The 21,391-nt window shown below is 42.6% G+C and overlaps 1 protein-coding gene across 5 annotated transcripts in view; it reads left to right on the forward strand.

Moving 5' to 3' along the window:
* Nucleotides 1-19,638: 19,638 nt before the first annotated feature.
* Nucleotides 19,639-21,391, forward strand: part of NAA25 (N-alpha-acetyltransferase 25, NatB auxiliary subunit) — a 74,186-nt gene continuing 72,433 nt past the window's right edge. For 3 of the 5 annotated variants that reach the window (XM_036823818.1, XM_036823819.1, XM_036823820.1), the window contains exon 1: nucleotides 19,639-19,723. In XM_036823818.1, the coding sequence (XP_036679713.1) occupies nucleotides 19,666-19,723 (58 nt within the window). In that variant the 5' untranslated portion in view covers nucleotides 19,639-19,665. The remainder of the gene's footprint in view (nucleotides 19,724-21,391) is intronic. The other 2 variants (XM_036823821.1, XM_036823822.1) reach the window with 1 other exon arrangement.

Consider the following 21,391-nt stretch of genomic DNA (forward strand, 5'->3'; position numbering starts at 1 on the left):
TTCCTGATCTCTATGCTTTCTGATAAAGCTGTAATTGTAAGTTTAGTGCTTTATGATAAAGCTGTAATTGTAAGTTTAGTGCTTTCCCAAGTTCTGTGGGTCCTTCTAGTGAATTATCAAACCTAAGGGAGTCATGGGAAACCCTGAATTTGTAGCCAGTTGGTCAGAAGTATGGTTGGTCTGGGGACCCCCAAATGTGTCTAGCAGTTGACATGAGGGCCATCTTGTTGAGAACTAGTAAGATGTTTTTCACTCACAGCAATTAACATCTGACAACAAATGTCTTCAGCTGGGTATCCTACAATTTAATTCAGTTCTCACACTAACTACCTGAGGAGTTAGCATCAGATCCCACAAGTTAAAGGCTCAGTCCCACAACACTGCTCCCCCTTCCCCCACTTAAGATGCCAGTCACAAGCCCAGTTTGTGACCATGCTTCTGGCCAACCGGCTATAAATTGAAGGTTTCCACAACTCCCTCCTCGTATTTGATAATTTGCTATATTGGCTCACAGCACTCAGGGAAACACTTTACTTACGTTTATCAGTTTATCATAAAGGGTACAGTTGCTCAGCCAGACTAAGAGGTACATAGGGCAAGGTCTGGATGGGTCCCAAGCACAGGAGTGTCTGTCCCAGTGGACTTGAAGTGAGGCACCCTCCTGACACATGGAAGCTCTCTGAAGGCCATAGTTCAGGGGTTTTATGGAGGTTCCATTACACAGGCATGGTTGATTAAATCATTGTGGCCATTTGTGGTTAACTCAGTCTCCAGCCCCTCTCCCTTTGGGAGGTGGGCGTAAGGTGAAACTAAAAATTCCAATGCTCTAATCACATGGTTGATTCATCTGGTAACCAGCCCTCACCCTCAAGCTATCTAGGAACCCACCAAGAGTCAACTCATTAGTATAAACTCAAGTATGGTTGAAAGGAGCTTATAATGAGCTTATAATGAGTAACAAAAAACTTTTCTCACCACTAACGCTCAGGGAATTTTCCAAGGGTTTTAGAAGCTCTTAGGCCAGGAACTAGGACAAGTCCAAACATTTATTTCTTATTATATCGCCATATCACAGAGACTGAGCCCATACACCTTTGGAGTCAGGTGCTAACTACAGATGGTTAGTATCAGAATTGAATAAGTACACCCAGCTGGGGGTGAAACAGAACAGTTAAGGTATAAGACCACCCAACCGCCACGGTGAGAGTCCACAGTCTTTTTGGGTCACAACAATTAATTAGGTGTGGTCTCTGACTGCAGTGAATTCAGGTTATTTGTAAACAGGTGTCTGAACTTTGAAACAGATTTTCCCCTAGCAGCAGTGTTACAGTGGTGGTTCCAGTCTCAAACTGATCCACAAAATGTTATTCAGTTTATAACAAAAGTTTCCCCCAATTCTGTGAACTAAATAAAATCCTTTCAACAAAAATCCATTTTCACTAATCAGCCAGAGTTGGGTTTTTGCCTTGTAATTAATAATCTTGTCTGATAAAGCATTCTGAGAACGTGTATCTCCTTTCCTCCCCAGCCCCGCCCCACAGAGGTCCTGCAGCCACAGCAACAGAAAAGGAATCATTTTTCCCCTCATTGAAACTGTTATTCTTTTTAACCAAGCAACTTGACCAACAAACTTCTAGGAAACCAACTTACATATAGGAATCCTCATGCTGTGTAATTACAAGGATGGCTATAACTGTTTTCAGGAATAAAAAAAGGATGGGCTTCCCTGGCGGTCCAGTGGTTAAGGCTCTGCGCTTCCACTGCAGGGGGCATGGGTTCAATCCTTGGTTGGGGAAATAAGATCCCGCATGCTGCACTGAGCAAAAAAAAAAAAGAAAGGAATGAAAATAGCAACAAATGATCCCTCAAAAGAAGACCAGTTAAATTATACTTCAATGGAACTATACAAAAAGTAAAAAGAAGTAAGTATGAAGATACGGGAAATATATTGTTTTATGAAGAAGAAAGTTGAGAAGCGAAATATGTTTAATAGGATTCTCTAATAATATACGTTAGAATAGGCTTAGAAATAAACTGGAGGAATAATCCATTTCCAGTGGTGGCCTCTGAAATGTTGGGTTTATAAGGACTTAGAATTACTTCTTACAAGTGGGTTATTTTTGTAAGCAGAAAGAAAAAAAAAAAAGCCATATTTCTCCCTCTGCTCCTGACCTGCACACAATGTACTGACGAATCATAGTCAGATTTTTATACTTGCTGAATGCTTTGTATGCCTTATTAGTTGAGTGATCTATAGCATAATATAGTTTTTCTTTTTTACCCTATTTATTTTATTTTATTGAAGCATAATTTACAAACAAAACAGCTCTTTTAAGTGCACAGTACAATTTTGACATCTGTAATTATGACTACAATCAAGATACAGAGAGTTTCAATCATTCTTTTCTCAATCCACACCCTCACCCAACTCCTGGCAGCCCATATTATGCTTTATACACTGCAGAGTGAAATTTCATATAAGTGGAATCATACAGTATGTCCACTTCTGTGTCCGGCTTCTTTCACTCAGTATAATGTTTTTGAACTGCTTTTTTTGTTTGTTTGTTTTTAATTTATTTTTGGCTTCGTTGCTGCGCGCGGGCTTTCTCTAGTTGTGGTGAGCGGGGGTTACTCTTCGTTGTGATGCAGGGGCTTCTCACTGCGGTGGCTTCTCTTTTTGCGTAGCACGGGCTCTAGGAGCCCGGGCTTCAGTAGTTGCAGCACACGGGCTCAGTAGTTGTGGCTCACGGACTCTAGAGCGCAGACTCAGCAGTTGTGGTATACAGGCTTAGTTGCTCTGCGGCATGTGGGATCTTCCCGGACCAGGGCTCGAACCTGTGTCCCCTGCGTTGGCAGGTGGATTATTAACCACTGGGCCACCAGGGAAGTCCCAGCATAATGTTTTTGAAGTTCACCTATGCTATTGATCATATCAATAACATATTCCATTTTATTGTCTAGTAGCTTTCCATCATATAGATATACCACAATTTGTGTTGATAGAATTGATTCCTGTTTTTAGCTAATACAGATAAAACTGCTGTGAACATTCTGTACAAGCCTTTTCGGAGGACATATGTTTTTATTTCTCTTGAATTAACACTTAGGAGTGGAATTGCTGGACCACATGGTAAGCCTATGTTTTAATTTTATAAGAAACTGCCAAACTGTTTTCCCAAAGTGATTGTACCATTTAAGATTCCCACCAGCAGTGTATGAGAGTTCCAGTTGTTCCACATACGTGCCAACTTGGTATAAATATATTTTGAATAAATAAACAAAAGAATAGTGCTCCTATCTCCTGGGAACAACTAGCTTTCTTCCCCTGCATGGGTGACCCAAAAGTTCCTCTGAATTCAGAATTTACAGTGGGAGGCATCATCCAGGGTAGCAAAGAATAAATTAGAAATAATGACAAGCTCAAAAGTTCACTTAACTCCCTGGGTTGCCTTGCTTTTACTGGCCTGTACCCAGCAGCAGAAATTTTAAAAAGTTTATAAAACATTTTATTTCTGACCAAAAGAGGCAGGCAGGTTGTGGTGATTACAGCAGCAGCAGAAAGGATTTAGGTGAGACTTTTTACTAGGAGACAAATCTGTAGAAGAGGATTAGATGCAGTTCCCCTTAGGCAGTGTTTCTCCAACTATAGTTTAAGAAACATCCCCCTACCTCCCACCCACTTGCACCAGAATGATTTGAGGGCTTGTTAAAAAATTTAAATGTCTGATCCCAGACTTCCCCTCGTCTCTCATACCTGCAAATACAACCTGGATTTACAGAATCTGAACTTGGGGGAGCATGACCTGAACTTTTCCCTTCTTGGCTCAGGCAGATTCAGCATTGACGGGAGTGGAATTTTGATAAAGCCCTCAGGATAGGTGTTGACTTACTCTTCCCTGCTCTGCCAAACTCAAGTCCCAGCCCAGATGGGGAGGGCGCTCCCTCTCTTCTAGCTATAGCTGTCACTACCCAGTCTGAGAAGCCAGAATGGACTTCCTCCTCCCCAACACTTCCCTGAAGCCCCAGTTCACACACAAACACGACCCCCATCCTCTGCTCCTCTCAGCCTCAGCCCCTGCTCAAGGTTAGGGGTTTTCCTAGCTGAATGAGGCTTTTCCTTGTGTCTCTGGCCAACACCGTCTCTCTTCCCTTCCTCCCCCGTGTACTTCCCAGCAGCTGTCTGGAGACACATATTCCTGGCCTGGTGCCTCGCACAGACTCTGACACATAGAAGGCACTCAATTCATACTTGCAGAATTACATCAAGGTGTTCCTGACGGTCATCTCTGTCTTGTAGTGGTTGGTGGTTTTCTTTATGGGCTGCTTCACAAGAAAATATTAAAAGGTAGGTTTGTTTTCGTTTGGCCAAAATCAAATTTGTTTTCATTGAATTGAATTCCGTTTTATTCTCAGGCATCCTATTTTACTTCCCTCAGTTCTTCCCCAGCTCCATCCATTTTCAGGTCCCTGGTCCCACTTGCCTGCATGCTTAATCTTTCTGGCACTTTCTCAGATACAGTGAAGGGCAACTCTGGCAGTGAGCATATACCTTCTTCCTCTCCACCCATCTTCTTGAATGCCTCTGGAGGAAGGGACTAATATAGTTTTATTTTTTAATTGGAGTCTAGTTGATTTATAATGTTGTGCCAATCTCTGCTGTACAGCAAAGTGACTCAGTTATACACATATATATACTTTTTTTTTTTTTTTTGGCCGCACCGCATGGCATGCAGGATCTCAGTTCCCTGACTGGATCAAGCTCATGCCCCCTGCAGTGGGAGTGTGGATTCTCAATCACTGGCCTGCCAGGGAAGTCCCTATACATTCTTTTTTTAATATTCTTTTCCATTATGGTTTATTCCATGAGATTGGATATCGTCCCCTGTGCTATACAGTAGGACCTTGTTGTTTATGGGACTAATATAGTTTTGTTTTTAGCTGCGTTGGGTCTTCGCTGCTGTGCACAGGCTTTCTCCTCTAGTTGCGACGAGCGGTGGCTTCTCTTCTTGTGGAGCACGGGCTCTAGGAGCGTGGGCTTCAGCAATTGTGGCACACAGGCTCAGTATTTGTGGCATGCAGGCTCAGTAGTTGTGGCTTGCAAGCTCTAGAGCACAGGCTCAGTAGTTGTGGCACATGGGCTTAGTTGCTCTGCGGCATGTGGGATCTTCCCAGACCAGGGCTGGGGATTCTTAACCACTGCGCCACCAGGGAAGCCCTGGGACTCATATAGTTTTGATTTGTTTTAGTTTGTATTGGGGTATATGACACACAATAAAGTGCAGAAATCTTAAGGGTATAGGGCAATGAATTTTTCATAACAGCTTTCTTGAGATACAATCCACGTATCATACAGTTCACCCAGTTAAACTCTTTGGTGGTGCTTAGTATATTCAGAGTTGTGCAACAGTCTAATTTAGGATATTTTTGCCACCCCAAAAAGAACCTTTGAGCTCATGAGTAGTCACTCCCTATTTCTCCCTCATCTCCACTCTGGGCCTGGCAACCACTATTCTACTCTCTGTCTCCATGGATTTGCCCATGATGGACATTCATATGAATGGAGTCAGAAAATATGTACTTTAAAAATATGTATATATTTATTTATTTACTTATTTGGCTGCGCTGGGTCTTAGTTGTGGCATGCGGGATTTTTAGTTGTGGCATGTGGGATCTAGTTCCCTGACCAGGGTTTGAACCCTGGACCCCTGCATTGGGAGCGCAGAGTCTTAAGTCACTGGACCACCAGGGAAGTCCAATATGTACATTTTTCTGACTGGCTTCTTTCACTTAGCATGATGTTTTTAAGGTTTATTCATGTTGTAGCATGGATCAATACTTCATTTCTTTTTTACTGCCGAATGATATTCTTTTATAATGGATATACCACATTCTGTTTCTCCAGTCATCAGTTGATGGACATTTGGGTTTGTTATGAGCTGAAATGCATCCTTCAAAAATTCATATGTTGAAAGCACAGGAAACTATACTCAATATCTTGTAATAACGTATAATTGAAAAGAACCTAAAAAAGAATACATATATATATAACTGAATCACTTTGCTGTACACCTGAAACTAACACAACATTGTAAGTCATCTATGTTTCAATAAATTTTTTTAAAAAATTTATTTGTTGAAGTCCTAATTCCAAGTACCTAAGAATATGATGTATTTGGAGACAGGGTCTTTAAAGAGGTAATTAAGTAAAATGAGGTAATTAAGTAAAATGAGTCATATTCGGCTCTAATCCGATCTGACTGGTTTCCTTAGAACAAGAGGAAATTAGGACACAGACACACAGAGAGAAGACTATGTCAAGATACAGGCCAGTGAGAGAGGCCAATGAGAGAGGCCTCAGAAGAAACCAACTCTGTTGACACTTTGTATCTCTGACTTCTAGCCTCCAGAATTGTGAGAAAATAAATTTCTATTTTTTAAGGCACCTAGTCTGTGGTACTTTGTTATAGCAGCCCTAGCAAACTAATAAAGTGTTGTTTCCACCTTTTGGCTACTATGATTAATGCTGCTACGAACATTTGTATGCAGGTTTTTGTGTAGACATATGTTCTCGTTTTGCTAGGAGAAATTCCACCTAGGATGGGAGTTTGCACAATGAATTTTTACACATGTATACATGCATGTGACCACCACCCAGATCAAGAAATAGAATATTTCCAGCACCAGTAAGTTCCTTTAGGCTCCTTCCCTGTATGACCCTATTCCCTATTTCTACAAGATAACCAGTCTTCTGACTTCTATCATTTAAGAATAAGTTTTGTGTTCTCACCACAAAAAGGAAATAATTGTGTGAGGTGATAGAGGTGTTAGCTAATGCTGAGGTAGTAATCATATTGCAATATATGAATGTATCAAATCAAATCAACATGTTGTACACCTTAAATTTACTCAATAATTTGTCAATTATATCTCAAATAAACAAACAAATAAATAAATAAGAATAAGTTTTGCCTGTTCCTGAACTTCCTGTAAATAGAATAATACATTATGGGGACTTCCCTGGTGGTCCAGTGGTTAAGACTCTGTGCTCCCAATGCAGGGGGCATGGGTTCGATCCCTGGTCATCCCTGGTCAGGGAACTAAGATCACGCATGCCGCATGGCACAGCCCAAAAAATAAAAAATAAAAACAGAATAATACATTATATGGTCTTTTGTATCTGACTTATTTCATGCAATATTTGATTCTTGTATTCGCTCATGTTCTTGCATATAGCCTTAGTTTGTTCATTTTCATTTCTGTATAGTATTCCAAATAAATTGTGAGCATATCACAATTTATTAACCCATTCTACAGTGATGAACATTTGGCTTGTTTCTGTTTCACCCAAGAATGAATATTCTAGTTCTTGGTTAGATATGACATTCATTTCTGTTAGATATACCCCCAAGAGTGGAATTGCTGGGCAGGGCTGTGGGGTATGCATTTATTTAGTTTTTGGTTATTAAAAGTTCCAGCCATCTATGTATTCATAAATATCTCCAGCTCTCATGAGTTGGTGATTCTCAAGTATTTAATAGTTAGTCCTTGCTTTTTTTTTTTCCACTAGCCTATTAATTTCCACCTATGAGTTTTGGGTTCTATCTTCTATTTCTCAATGACCCCAGGGGTTGATCCATTAGCTGGTCCCCTTATGATGACCCAGAGGGGCTTAGACAATTGACAAGCTAGGAAGGGGAAATAAGGCCTCTGCCAGGGAGTAAAGGAGAGGTTGCTATTAGCAATGACTTTGTTTTTTTTTCTTTTGGCTGTGCTGCGCAGCTTGTGGGATCTTAGTTCCCCGTCCAGGGCTTGAACCCCCAGCCCTTGGCAGTGAAAGCCCGGAGTCCTAACCACTGGACCACCAGGGAATTGCCGGGAGGTTGCTATTAGGTTGTCAACCCAGTGTCTGCTATAGGAAAGGCACTCATCATACACACTAACCCTGTTGATGGAGGTAGAACTTTCAGGGCAGTCCTTAAAAAATCCATTTTGTTTGATATTTTGCACATAGTCACAAGTATATTCATCTATTACTGGAGAAATACTTGTGAAACCACTGCTAGAAAACAGTTTCCTAATCGAGGTGCCAGGCCCTGAAACATGCTATGTGTATATCCTCAGGCTCTGTAATGTTTACATTATTTTGTCAATTCTGAAGCAGGAGTCTAGGAAACCAGCTGACTTCTGGGGGCTCATACATATTCATAAGGAGAATGGAGATTGGACCTGAGTCCCCAGAGCATGCTGGGAAATTTTCCAGACCTCCTGGTTACTAGGCAGAATTCCCAGGAGCTGCTGCTCTCTGCCTCCTTGCTTCCTCATCCCTCAGATGCTTGCACAGGGCCCTTCTGGTTCCAGAGGAGGAGACTTATTAGGCTTACTTGCATCATAGTCTGATTATCCAGGAAAGCTCTCAGCTCTCTTACCCCATGCTGCCTAAGAAAGTACTTTCCATTTCCCAGGGGGAAGAACCTTAATGCATAATCACTGTTTTTCAAAGGGTGGTTTGATGGCTGGCAGAATTAGCGTCATTGGGGGAGAGGGGGAAATGCTTGTTAAAATGCAGATTTTCAGGCCCACTTCACACCTACTGGATAAATGGGTAAATATTTCTGTGGCAGGGTCCCAGAATGTTCATTTTAGAAGTTTGTGGGTAATTCTTGTGCTCAATGAACTTGGAGAACCCTCTGGCTTAAGTGATCAATTAAAGGAAAATTAACAACATACACACATTCTTGAAACTATATCCAGTCCCAACCACCTGCTCCCCACAAACGGAATATCTTGCAGTTCTACCCACCTACTCTGTCCCTGCCAGCACTTCAAAAACACTGTTTCTTTCTGCTACAACCTGTCAGACTTTCCTCATCCTTTAAGGCTTGGCTTTGATTTCACATATTCCAAGAAGCCTTCTAAGAACTCTGGGTAAGGTTCGCCTCCTCTTGCCACCACTGCCTCCTGTGATTACCTAATCAGAGCCCCTAGAAAGCTACAGTATTGTTGCCTGAGGAGGTGCTTGTCTGTCCCATTAAACTGAATCAGCTCCTCTAAGGCTGGGCTGACATTTTTTTTATGGGCATGTCTGGTACCTAGCATAGCACGGCACCCAGTAGGCACTCAACAAATGTTGAATAAAGAGAAGAATTATCTATTATAATTTGTGCTTTTTGTGCCCATTTAAGAAATCCTCGCCTACCCCATGGTCACAAAGATATTCTATGTCTTCTTCTAGAAGCTTTATTGTTTTACTTTTTTACATTTAATTCTATGACCCATCTTGAATTAATATTTGTGTATGGTCTGAGGAAGGGGTAAAGGGTTTTTTGTTTTTGTTTTTCTGTGTTTTGCCACACCTGGGCATGTGAGATCTTAGTCCCTGACCAGGAATCGAACCCATGCCCCCTGCAGTGGAAATGTGGAGTCCCAACCACTGGACCACCAGGGAAGTCCCGGGTTTTTTGTTTTTTAAGAGATATCCTGTTGCTCCATTTACTGGGGAGCGGGGGAGGGGGTGATTTCTTTCTTCCATTGAATTGCACTTGGGCCTTTGTCATAAATCCAAGGATGTGTAGGAGGCTGTATCCGGACTCTGTCCTACTAATCTATTTGTCTGTCTTAGGCCAATACCACACTGTCTTAATGACTGCGGCTTTATGGTACATCTTGAAATCTGGTAATGTAAGTCTTCCTACTCTGTTCCTCTTTTTTTGAGATTTATCTTGACTATTATAGGTCATTTGCATATAAATTTTAGAATCAGTTTGTGAACTTCTTAATCAGTTTGTGAGTTTTAATCTCTTATCTTTTATGCTTTATCTTAACCAGAGAACTGACCACAAAGCAGCACTACTTCCTAGAAGCTCCATCTTTCTAAATCAAAGACCACCTCCTTGGCATCCAGCAGCCAAATGCAGCCGACAAGGCTCTCCCCAAAGTTCAGCAACTCAGAGGCTGTATAGAGAAAGTTGACTCAGAACACAGACTCCAGCCAGCTCTGCAGATTCTTTATTTGTGGCCCCCAGCTTTGACCTGCCCTTGAAAGGAGCCTGCAAATTGTTCCATGACTAGACAGAAATGCATATGGAATTTATTATATGATAAAGATGGCATTGTGTACTTTGTGAAAAAGATGGATTATTCAATAAATATGGTTTGAAGCAACAGGAAAAGATAAAATTGGAACCCTACCTCATTATTCACACTGAATAAAATTCCAAACAGATAAAAGATATAAATGTTAAAAATGAAACCACAAAAATACTAGAACTCGGGGACTTCCCTGGTGATGCAGTGGTTAAGAATCCACCTGCCAATTCAGGGGCATGGGTTTGATCCCTGGTCCGGGAAGATCCCACATGCCGTGGAGCAACTAGGCCCGTGCTCCACAGCTACTGAGCCTGCGCTCTAGAGCCCATGAGCCACAACTACTGAGCCCACGTGCCACAACTACTGAAGCCCACATGACTAGAGCCTGTGCTCTGCAACAAGAGAAGCCACGGCAATGAGAAGCCCGTGCACCACAACGAAGAGTAGCCCCTGCTTGACACAACTAGAGAAAGCCTGCATGCAGCAATGAAGACCCAATGCAGCCAATAAATAAATTAAAAAATAATTTTAAAAAATACTAGAATTCGTAAAATAATTTAAAAATAATATTGGGGTGGGAAAACCCTGCAAAAAATAAAACATTTCCTCATTGCCCCCATATCCTAAAAGTCAAAAGGCAAACAATACACTGGAAAAAAAATATTTGAAACACCTATTTATGGCATAAGGCTAATTTCCTTAGTATATAAAGGGTGACTATAAATTAATAAGAAAAGTCTGACAAACTGAAAAAAAAAGGCCAAAGGACATGACCAAATTGATAAAAGTAAATGAATTACAAATTGATCTTTAATAGATTAAAATATGCTAGGTATCATTCATAACCTGAGAAACATGAATTAGAATTATACTGAGATGTCATTTTTCACTATGAGATTGTCAAAGATAAAAGATAAAACTTTGAGAGCACACTGTGTTGACAAGGGAAACTGGAGTTTTCACACACTGGTTGTGAGAATGCAAATTGATACAACCTTTGTGAGGTGAAATTAGAGAATATTTACCCAATATTAGGTTAAAAAAACAACTTTTCTATAAATAGTATGATAACATTTATGGAAATTTTAAAGGAAACAAAACTATCATATATTGTTTATGGATACATACACATGCAATAAAAATATTAAAACATAGAAGGAAGGACACTGGCCAATAGCAGAATACTAATTATTACTGGAGAGGCAGGGAGGTGAGGAGATGCAGAAATGTACCTGCAGTATCAAGTCTATGCTTATAAAATGTAACATTTGTTAGACCTGTGTGATATGCATACATGGTTATTATTCTATTTACTTTTACAGATTTTGAAACATTGCATAATTTTTTATTGTACTTTTTTTTTTGGCTGTGCTGGGTTTTCATTGCGGCATGCAGGCTGTTTGTTGTGGGCTTCTCTCTAGTTGCGGTGCGCAGGCTTCTCTAGTTGTGGCTCTTGGGCTCCAGAGTGCACGGGCTCAGTAGTTGAGGCACGCGGGCTTTTCTCTAGTTGCAGCATGCAGGTTTAGTTGCCCCGCGGCACGTGGGATCTTAGTTCCCCAACCAGGGATCGAATCCGCGTCCCCTGCATTGGAAGGCAGATTCTTAACCGCTGGAACACCAGGGAAGTCCCCAAACATTTCATAATTTTTAAAGTTAGGAAATATAGCTTATAGAGGGATATTATTAGGGCGATGTAAATGTTCCAAAATTAAACTATTACAATGGTTGCACAACTTGGTCAAAATGTACTAAAATATCATTGAATTGTGCACTTGAAACCAGTGAATTTTATGGTATATAAATAACACTTCAATAAAGTTGAGTATAAAGATTATAAAGATATAGGGAATTCCCTGGCGGTCCAGTGGTTAGGACCCCGTGCTTCACTGCTGGGGCGAGGGGGTTCAATCCCTGGTCGCGGAACTAAGATCCCACAAGCCGCGCAGCAAACAAACAAACAAACAAAATATATATATATATATGCACACACATATATAATATTGCTTACAAAAATTTCATATTTGCTACGTTTTATTTTTTAAAAAAACAATTAAAATGAGATCCTTCTGGTACGAAAGTGGCCTAGGCAATTTAGCACTCATGTGCCACCTGGTGGACAGACTTGGGTAAAATTCCTTCCTTGGTGTTCTGAAGTATCAGGAGGTGATTTCTGCAGTTTTAACAGAAGGGAGTAATAACACTAATATTAAAGATAATAATAGTACATGACTGTTGTTGAATGCTTTCTTTCTGCCTGTTTCTTTACATGGACATTTATTCTTCCCCTTAACCCTATGAAGTATGTCCTTTTATTATCATAATTTTACAAATGCAGAAACTGAGGCTCAGAGATGTTCAGTCACTTGCTTAGGATCACACAGCTGATAAATGTCAGAGCCCAGATTTGGACCGAAGTCTGTTTGATTTCAAAGCCAGAGTTGCTGTTTACTCTATTGTCAAAAGTGCAGGAAATCTGGACTTCCCCGGTGGTCTAGTGGTTAAGACTCGGCACTTCCGCTGCAGGGGGCACGGGTTCCATCCCTGGCCAGGGAAGTTCCACACACACACACACACACACACACAAAAGTGCAGGAAATCAACCATGAAAACTATGAAATATGTCACTGTTCTATTTATTCTGTGGAGGGTTAGGTATTGGATCAAGGTAGAAAAGAAAAAAGAAAAACAAAGAAAAACTGGAAAAGTCGTCTAGTGGAGATACCCACAACCACCATATCCAAGTAATGCAATCCCCTGCCCTGTGTCCCCCCCAGCTACTGGCACAATGCACCTGTGTGCCTAAGCTGCTCTTGAGCAAGAGAGTTTCTCACCAGAGCAAATCTGCCACCAAATAGGACAAGAATGAAGGGCTTGGTCCCCTGTTCTAAGTCAATGAAATGGAAACTACCATATAATGAACATCTGTTGTATACCAAGCATTTTTCCATAATGTCAGCTCTAATGTACAGTAAGAAGGATAGGCTCTTGGCTTCTTTGGGGGGTCCTCTCATTTGTTACCTGAAATGATTCAGGCCAAAGGGTGTGGAAGCTGCCTCCCAGGGAGCAGGTAAGGACAGGCCCAGAGCCAAGTGACTGCTTCAGCCTTAGTTTCTGAGGACAAGGGGTAAGAATAAGAAAAGAGAAAGGCCCATTCATTTTGCTTGAATGCCAAACAGGCTTTCACGGTGGAGGGAAACATATTCCACCCGTGACTCAAGGATCTAGAGGTCCCTGTTAGGTAGGTCCATAAGGCTCTGGCCCTGCCAAGTTCAGGGAAAAGGGTGACAAGTGTCAGCATTCCTCGGGGTCAGGCCAACAAAGGTAACCTAAGAACATAGCTGAGTAACCACAGTCCTGGCCAGGAGCCTCGTATGTGCCCCCTTTAAGGTGCTGTATTTTTCCATTCTGGGAAATTCTTGAAACTCAGGTAACTCACTGGCTCTTTCACTTGTGCCATAGATGAACCCCATGTCTCCTCCCACCTCTCCCCTTTCCAAGCCCAACCTCAGCCCGGTCCTACCTGGCGACATCACCTCAGAGCAAGCCTGGGGTCAGCTTACTGGAGGCTCCTGACCCTCATTCTTTTTTTTTTTTTTTTTTTTAAGATATGTAAGATACATTTATATAATAAGTGTAATGAAGAACATACTACAGGATAATGGGATACAGTGACGGGGTGGGGAGGTGGGGTGGACTGGGGGTGGCACTTGAGATTTGAGTCAGTATACACAGCCTTGGGAGGAGGTTGACTTTTTTTTTTTAATTTATTTTTGGCTACGGTGCTGAACTTCATTCTTTTTGGTTAGCATGATTTTGGGAGCATGGAGTTCTCCCTGGGATAGGGTTGCCAGATTTAGCAAATAAATATACAGAACACCTGTGCACCTGAATCTAGTATAATATTGTAAATCAACCATGTCTCAATTAAAAAAATATAGGACACCTGGTTAAATGTGACTTTCAGCTAAACAGTGAATATCATTTTAGTGTAAGTATGCCCCAAATATTGCATCATATTTTATCTGACGACTCTACCCTGGGGTATTTATTTATTTATCACCCTGGGAGTATTTATTTATTTATTTAATTTTTATTGGAGTATTGTTGCTTTACAATGTAGTGTTAGTTTCTACTATACAGAAAAGTGAATCAGCTGTACGTATACATATATCCCGTCTTTTTTGGATTTACGTCCCATTTAGGTCACCACAGAGCACTGAATAGAGTTTCCTGTGCTATACAGTAGGTTCTCATTAGTTATCTATTTTATACATAGTATCAATAGTGTATATGTGTCAATCCCAATTACCCTGGGAGTATTTAGATGGCTTCCATTATTCTAGAGCAGGGGTTGGCAAATTTTTTCTGTAAAGGGTCAGGTAGTAAATATTTTAACCTTCTGGGCAATATGGTCTCTGTTGCAACTACTCAGTTCTGCTGTTGCAGCACCAAAGCAAACACACACAATGCATAAATGAATGGGCATAGTTGTGTTCTATAAAATTTTACTTATGGACACTGACCTCTGAACTTTATGTAATTTTCACATGCTGTGAAATATTATTCTTCTTTTGATTATTTTTCCCCAACCGTTTAATAATGTAAAAATCATTCTTGGCTTATGGGCTGTACAAAAACAGTAGTAAGCTAGATTTGGCCTGTGGGTCATAATTTGCCCACTTCTGACCTAAAGCAGAAGAATGAAACTTTTGTCTGAATTCAGATCACAAGAGGATTTGTAAAGACACAGCTTGCTGGGCCCCACTCCCAGAGTGTTTGATTCAATAGGTCTGGGGTAGTGCCTAATAGTCTGTGATTCTAACAAGTTCCCAGGTGATGTTGATGTTGCTGATCAGGGACCATGCTTTGAGAACCACTGATCTGGGAAGGAACTTCCCCCAATGCCAAGCTCTCTATCTGGGGTATTTTAAAACCTCCTCAGCCTTAGGAAGGATTTTCCATGATGATCACAGATTACATCTTCATTGGAGGGACCCCCGCCCATCCCCCAACCATCCCCATTCTCAATGAGAATTTCTCTGTGCACTTTGCTTCCAGGATTTTCTCTTTCAGCTAGCCTCAGGACAGAATTGGGATGAGAATTTCCAGTGCATTTGGTTTAAAAAATCCCCCCCCCCGGTTATTAAAAAATGCATTTAAAAATCTTTTATTTTGGAATAATTTTAGGCTTATAGAAAACTTGAAAAGAGGGTAGAGAAAGTTTTCATATACTCCTCAACCAGATTCTCTTAATGTTAACATCTTATATTACCATGGTACAGTCATCAAAGTAAGAAACCAACATTAGCACAATATTATTAACTAAACTCTAGACTTTATTTGAATTTCAACTGTTTTTCCACTGATGCCCTTTTTTCTGTCCCAGGATCCCAACCAGGATATCACATTACATTTAGTTGTCATGTCTCCTTAGACATCCCTGGTCTGTAACAGTTTCACATTGTTTATTTTTCATGACCTTGACAGTCTTGAAGGGTACTGGTCAGAATGTCACTCAATTTGATTTTTTTGATGTTTTCCTTATGACTAGTCTGGGTTTATGGGTTTCCCAGAAAAAATACTACAAAAGTGAAGTTCCCTTCTCATCACCTCAAATTGGGGTACATGATATCAACATGAATTTTCACTGGTAATGTTAACTTTGATCCCTTAGTTACGGTAGCACTTATCAGGTTTCTTAGCTGTGAAGTTATTATTTTTCCTTTTCTATACTCAACTCTTTGCAAACTGGTCAATAATTAGAGCCCACACTCAGGAGGGAAGGGAAAAGTTAAGCTTCACTTTCTGGAGCAGGGAGTATCTACACACATTGCGTGGAATTCTATAAGGACAATGAATCTCTTCTCCTCCATTTATTTATTTGATAACATTTATATCAGCATGGGCTTAGTATGTTTACATATTTTATACTTTAGGTTATAATCCAATACTGTGTTATTTATTTTCTTGTTCAAATAGTTCTAGTTTTGGCCCTTGGGATTACTTTCAGGTTGGCTCCTGTATCCCTTTGACATGTCCCCCCTCCATCCTTTTATATTTTGAGCACTTCCCTTCTTTCTGTCAATACAAGATGCTTCAAGCTTATCTGGTATATTCCTGCCCTGGCCCTTGAATCAGTCATTTCCCCAAGGAGCCCTGTTTTCTTTCATTGGAGAGTGGTATTAGAAACCAAAATCTTGGTGTTAGGTGTGCTCATTGCTACTAAAATTAAAAAAAAAAATTATAAACAATTCAAACAGTAAGGAAAAGTTTTTAAAAATTAAGTTAATAGGCCCCTAAATTCCATCATTAAGAGAGGAGGAAGCTTGACATTTGTAAATGTCCTTTTAGATCTCTCTCTAGATATATATGACATCTGTCTTTTTTAAATAAATATTTTATTTTTAAAAAATTTTATTTATTTATTTATTTTTGGCTGTGCTGGGTTTTCATCACTGCGTGCGGACTTTCTCTAGTTGTGGCGAGCGGGGGCTACTCTTCGTTGAGATGTGCAGGCTTCTCCTTGCAGTGGCTTCTTTTGCTGCAGAGCATGGGCTCTAGGCATGCGGGCTTCAGTAGTTGCAGCACGCGGGCTCAGTAGTTGTGGCTTGTGGGCTCTAGAGCGCAGACTCAGTAGTTGTGGCACACGGGCTTAGTTGCTCCGTGGCACGTGGGATCTTCCTGGACCAGGGCTCGAACCCGTGTCCCCTGTATTGGCAGGCAGATTCTTAACCACTGGACCACCACGGAAGTCTAGTCTATGTTAGCTAGATAGCTATCTGTCCACATAATTTTTTTTCATGCCATCCATACTCTTCTACAACCTGCTTTATAAACTCAGCATGTCATGGGCATCTTTCCATATCTATAAATGAAGCCCTACTTCATTCATTTTAATGGCTGCCTTTTTCCATTTCATGGTGTATCATAATTTATTTCATCAGTCCCTCTTGATGGATAGTTAGGACCTTAGGATTGTTAGGAAACAATCTCTATTTTATATTTTTCTGTGGTCTGCTGATTATCTCCTTGGAATAAAAGGATTTTATTTTGGCTCAAAAGGCTTGACATTGTTTACCTTTTTGTGTGTGTGTGATTTTTGTAAACAGAAATTTAAAGACCTTTTAGAAATTAAAAATGTAATAATGCTCATTATAAACAAATCAAACAGTGCAGCTATGTATGAAGTAAGAGGAGAAAACATCTGCTCTCCTAAGAGGTAACCACTGTAGTACTCTTGGTGTTAACTGCTAAGAGTGTGGATTTTGGAGTGAGACCACCACAAATTTCACCACAGACTACTGTGTGATCTTGGGCAAATGACCTAATATGTCTATGCTTCAAAATTCTCATTTTAAAATGAGGATCACAATAGTACCTATTCCACCAGTTTGTGAGAATGAAATAAGATGATGTATGTAAAAGAGCTTAGTACAGTTTCTGGCACATAATAAGAGCTCAGTAAACACACACTATCATTATTGCTACTATTATCATTACAGTTTTTTTTTTTCCTGGGGATGTATATTTAAAATTTGAATAGCAATTTCTAACTTGCTCTTCTGGTGGATTCTAAAATAATTTCATTTATATCCCTTAATTAGTTACTTTTCAAAGAGGGGTCCTTGGATCGAATTAGAACCTCTGGGGGTAGAACCCAGGAAACTCATGTTTATCAAGTTTCCCAAGGGACTCTAATGTCCACTAATGTTGGAGAATCATTTTCTTACACCCTAAAAGACCCAGAAAGGGAGAGGGATGGAACACCAATAAAAGGGGTCAACCCCAGCTGGTCAAGGCTGACACTGGGGACATTTACTGGGTTTGAGACAGCATAGTGGAGGGGTTAACTCTGGTTCTGTACTAGAAGGACCTAGGTTTGTTTATTTATTTATTTATTTATCTATGGTTGTGTTGGGTCTTCGCTGCTGCGCGTGGGCTTTCTCTAGTTTCGGCGAGCGGGGGCTACGCTTCGTTGCGGTGCGCAGGCTTTTCATTGCGGTGGCTCTCTTGCTGCGGAGCACGGGCTCTAGGCGCGTGGGCTTCAGTAGTTGTGGCACACGGGCTCAGTAGTTGTGGCTCGCAAGCTCTAGAGTGCAAGCTCAGTAGTCGTGGCGCACGGGCTTAGTTGCTCCGCGGCATGTGGGATCTTACCGGACCAGGGCTCGAACCCGTGTCTCCTGCATTGGCAGGCGGATTCTTAACCACTGCGCCGCCAGGGAAGCCCCTAGAAGGGCCTATGTTTGAATCACAGTTACTAGTGTGGCCTTAGGTCATGACCCCACCGAGCCTGGCACACCTGCCTGGCTCCCTCCCTCTCCCACTTTCTTTAAGTCTGACAATTGTCACTTTTTCAGCTAGGCTATCCTTGACCACACTATCTATATAAAATTGCCTCCCGGGACTTCCCTGGTGGTCTAGCGGTTAAGACTCCGAGCTCCTAATGCAGGGGGCCCGGGTTCCATCCCTGGTCAAGGAACTAGATCCCGCATGCTGCAACTAAAGACCCCGTGTGCCGCAACTAAGACCTGTGCAGCCAAATAAATTAAATATTAAAAAAAGAAAATTGGGGCTTCCCTGGTGGCGCGGTGGTTAAGAATCCGCCTGCCAATGCAGGAGACACGGGTTCGAGCCCTGGTCTGGGAAGATCCCACATGCCTCGGAGCAGCTAAGCCCGTGTGCCACAACTACTGAGCCTGAGTGCCACAACTGCTGAAGCCCGTGCGCCTAGAGCCTGTGCTCCACAAGAGAAGCCACCGCAACGAGAAGCCCGCGCACCGCAAGGAAGAGCAGCCCCCACTCGCCGCAACTAGAGAAAGGCCGCGCACAGCAACGAAGACCCAACTCAGCCAAAAATAAATACATAAAATAAAATTTTAAAAAAATCTACCTCCTAGGGAGATACTAGGGCTGTTACGAGTATTAATGAGATAATACATTTGGAGCTTGCAGCACAGTGTCTAGGCATATACTGACTGAATTACTTTTCCCCTCCACTTTTATTGAGATATAATTGATAAATAAATTGACTGGATTACTATAGATCTAAGGTGCTTCTTAGTTGGCTCAGCACCGGGATAGGGGTGAAGGGATCTTGAACTTTTCTGGCAGATTTCTACTGTTGGTCAGCACCTCTTTCCCCTGCTGTCCCCTGGGTCACCTTCCCAGAGGAGTTCCCGGGTCCTCAACAATTAATCAAAGACAAGTCTAACTGGTCCTTCAGCACAGAGAAGAAACAGGATAAGCAGTAGCAGCAGATCCCTAACTTTGACCAAGACTTTCTCCCCTCCTTTCCTCACTCTCCAGCATGTGACTCGGAAGGGATTTTAATAGCAACGGCCGCTTCTACCAGCTAGGTTGATTCCACCAGCAAAGGGGAGGAAAAGGATCCATTGAAGTGACAACTGGGGGTCGGGGGGGGCGGTGCGGTGTGGGTGTCGTCCCTTTCCGCGCCGGCGCGTTCTGTCACAACCCCGCGACCATTGCGACAGAAGAGAGAGAGATCGGCGCTGGCCCTTTAACAGCCCCTTCTCGGGGGCCTGCCCCGCGCGTGCGCACTGCGGTTCTGCGCTTGTCATCATGGCGACGCGGGGCCATGTGCAGGACCCTAACGACAGGCGCCTCCGGCCCATTTACGGTGAGTACTTGGGGCCAGTCTGGTTGCCAGCCAGAGGCGCCGAGGGCTGCGGAGCCCGGGGCAAAGGCCCGGGAGGGGCGCTGAGGGGCCGGGAGCAGGGCTGGCGGGCACAGGGGGCGGGCCGCGCGGGCCTCTAGGCCGCAGCCACGGGCCTCGCGTAAGCGCCGGCCTGGCCTTCCTGAGCCCTGAGGTGGCAGCGGCGTGGTCAGGGCAGCGGCATGTCGGCAGAGCTGGCCTGACAGGCGAACCCTGTGAGACACTTCCTCTTGCAGAGACCTGCGCTACCCGCAGCCTACGTTGTCGGGGCCACGCCAAGGGAGACCCGAGGTCTGCCCGCAGGTGGAAGCTGGCTCCGGCGTGAGAGTGGGACACCCCACTTGAGGGAAAATTCCCCGCTCAAGACTTTTTACCTATGGGAACGGGGCCTAAAGTGTTGTCCGACTAACTGTACTCGGTGCACATGGAGAAACAGAGGTCCCGGGAGGGGAAGGGGCTGACGCAAGGTCACCCAGATCGAGTCGGGAGCAGGCCTGGCTTTGAGGCTCCCAATCCAGAGCTCTTTGGCGGAGGAACAGCTGCTCTGGGCACACGTGGGAGGCGGGGGCGGGGTGGGGCGAGGCGGGTGGGGGGTGGGGGTGGCTTGGGCCCAAAATAGCGGTGAAGCGACTGTAATAGCTCGTGTCGAGGGGCATGCAGGGCTTTTCCTTTTTGCAGCTTCTCTGGTTTTTCTCTGCAGCTTGCCTTCCGCAGCTAAGTGGATCCTCCTCCATAACGTTGACCTCAGCCCTCGGGCTTTAAGACCTTGATGGCATTCTGCTATCCCGGTTGTGAAAAATCACATATTTGAGTCAGGGAGAAACACCTCTTCAATAACCGAGTTGTTCTATAATTGGATAGTGGTCCCTTTTGTATTTCCTTTCCTCTTAGATGGTTGTGTGGTCTTGGTCTAGCTCAGTTCATGGTGAGGAAGGCGTCAAGTTCAGTGGTTTTTGCAGAATTAGACCTCTTGTTTGTAGTGTAGATGTTACTAAATGGAGGCTTCTTCGCATAGCTGAGATCATTTAACTTTTTTGGAAGGGGGTAACTATGATTCTGGTACAATTGGTAGTGCTTTTTGTAATTTGTATGATGCTTTGCTCTTGCATCTCATTTCAACAACAACCTTGTGAGGTGGGAAATAATAATAACAGCTAACGTGTATAGGCTGCTAATTATGTCAGTCACTGTCCTTGGTCTTAATTATTTAATCTTCACACATCCTTCGGAGGTGGCTACTTTTCCCCAGTCCCACTTCCCTCTCTCTCCCCCTTTTCTTTCCACAGATGAGAAAACTGGGGCTTTACTGATGTGTAATTTGTCTAAGGTCACTCAGCTAACATGAAGTTAGGATCTTAACCCCTGTGGAATGTCCCAGGCTTACTCTTTTAACCACTGTGCTAGAAATCACCTCACTTTGAGCTGGAGACACTGACTTGCCAAAGGTCACATAGGTGGAGAGTGGTGGATTTCCATTTTCCCAGGGCTAAATGTTCTCATGCCCTCCAGTGTACATTTTAAAGGGCAGAGATGAAATATGTAAGGGTGCTTGAGGGTAAGAAATTAATCCAGGGTTCACAATTGGTGGCTGGTTACAGCTCTCTGCAGCAGCTGCCTGCAGATTTTTTCTTT

Source organism: Balaenoptera musculus, chromosome 14, assembly GCF_009873245.2.
Source record: "Balaenoptera musculus isolate JJ_BM4_2016_0621 chromosome 14, mBalMus1.pri.v3, whole genome shotgun sequence".
NCBI lineage: Eukaryota > Metazoa > Chordata > Mammalia > Artiodactyla > Balaenopteridae > Balaenoptera > Balaenoptera musculus.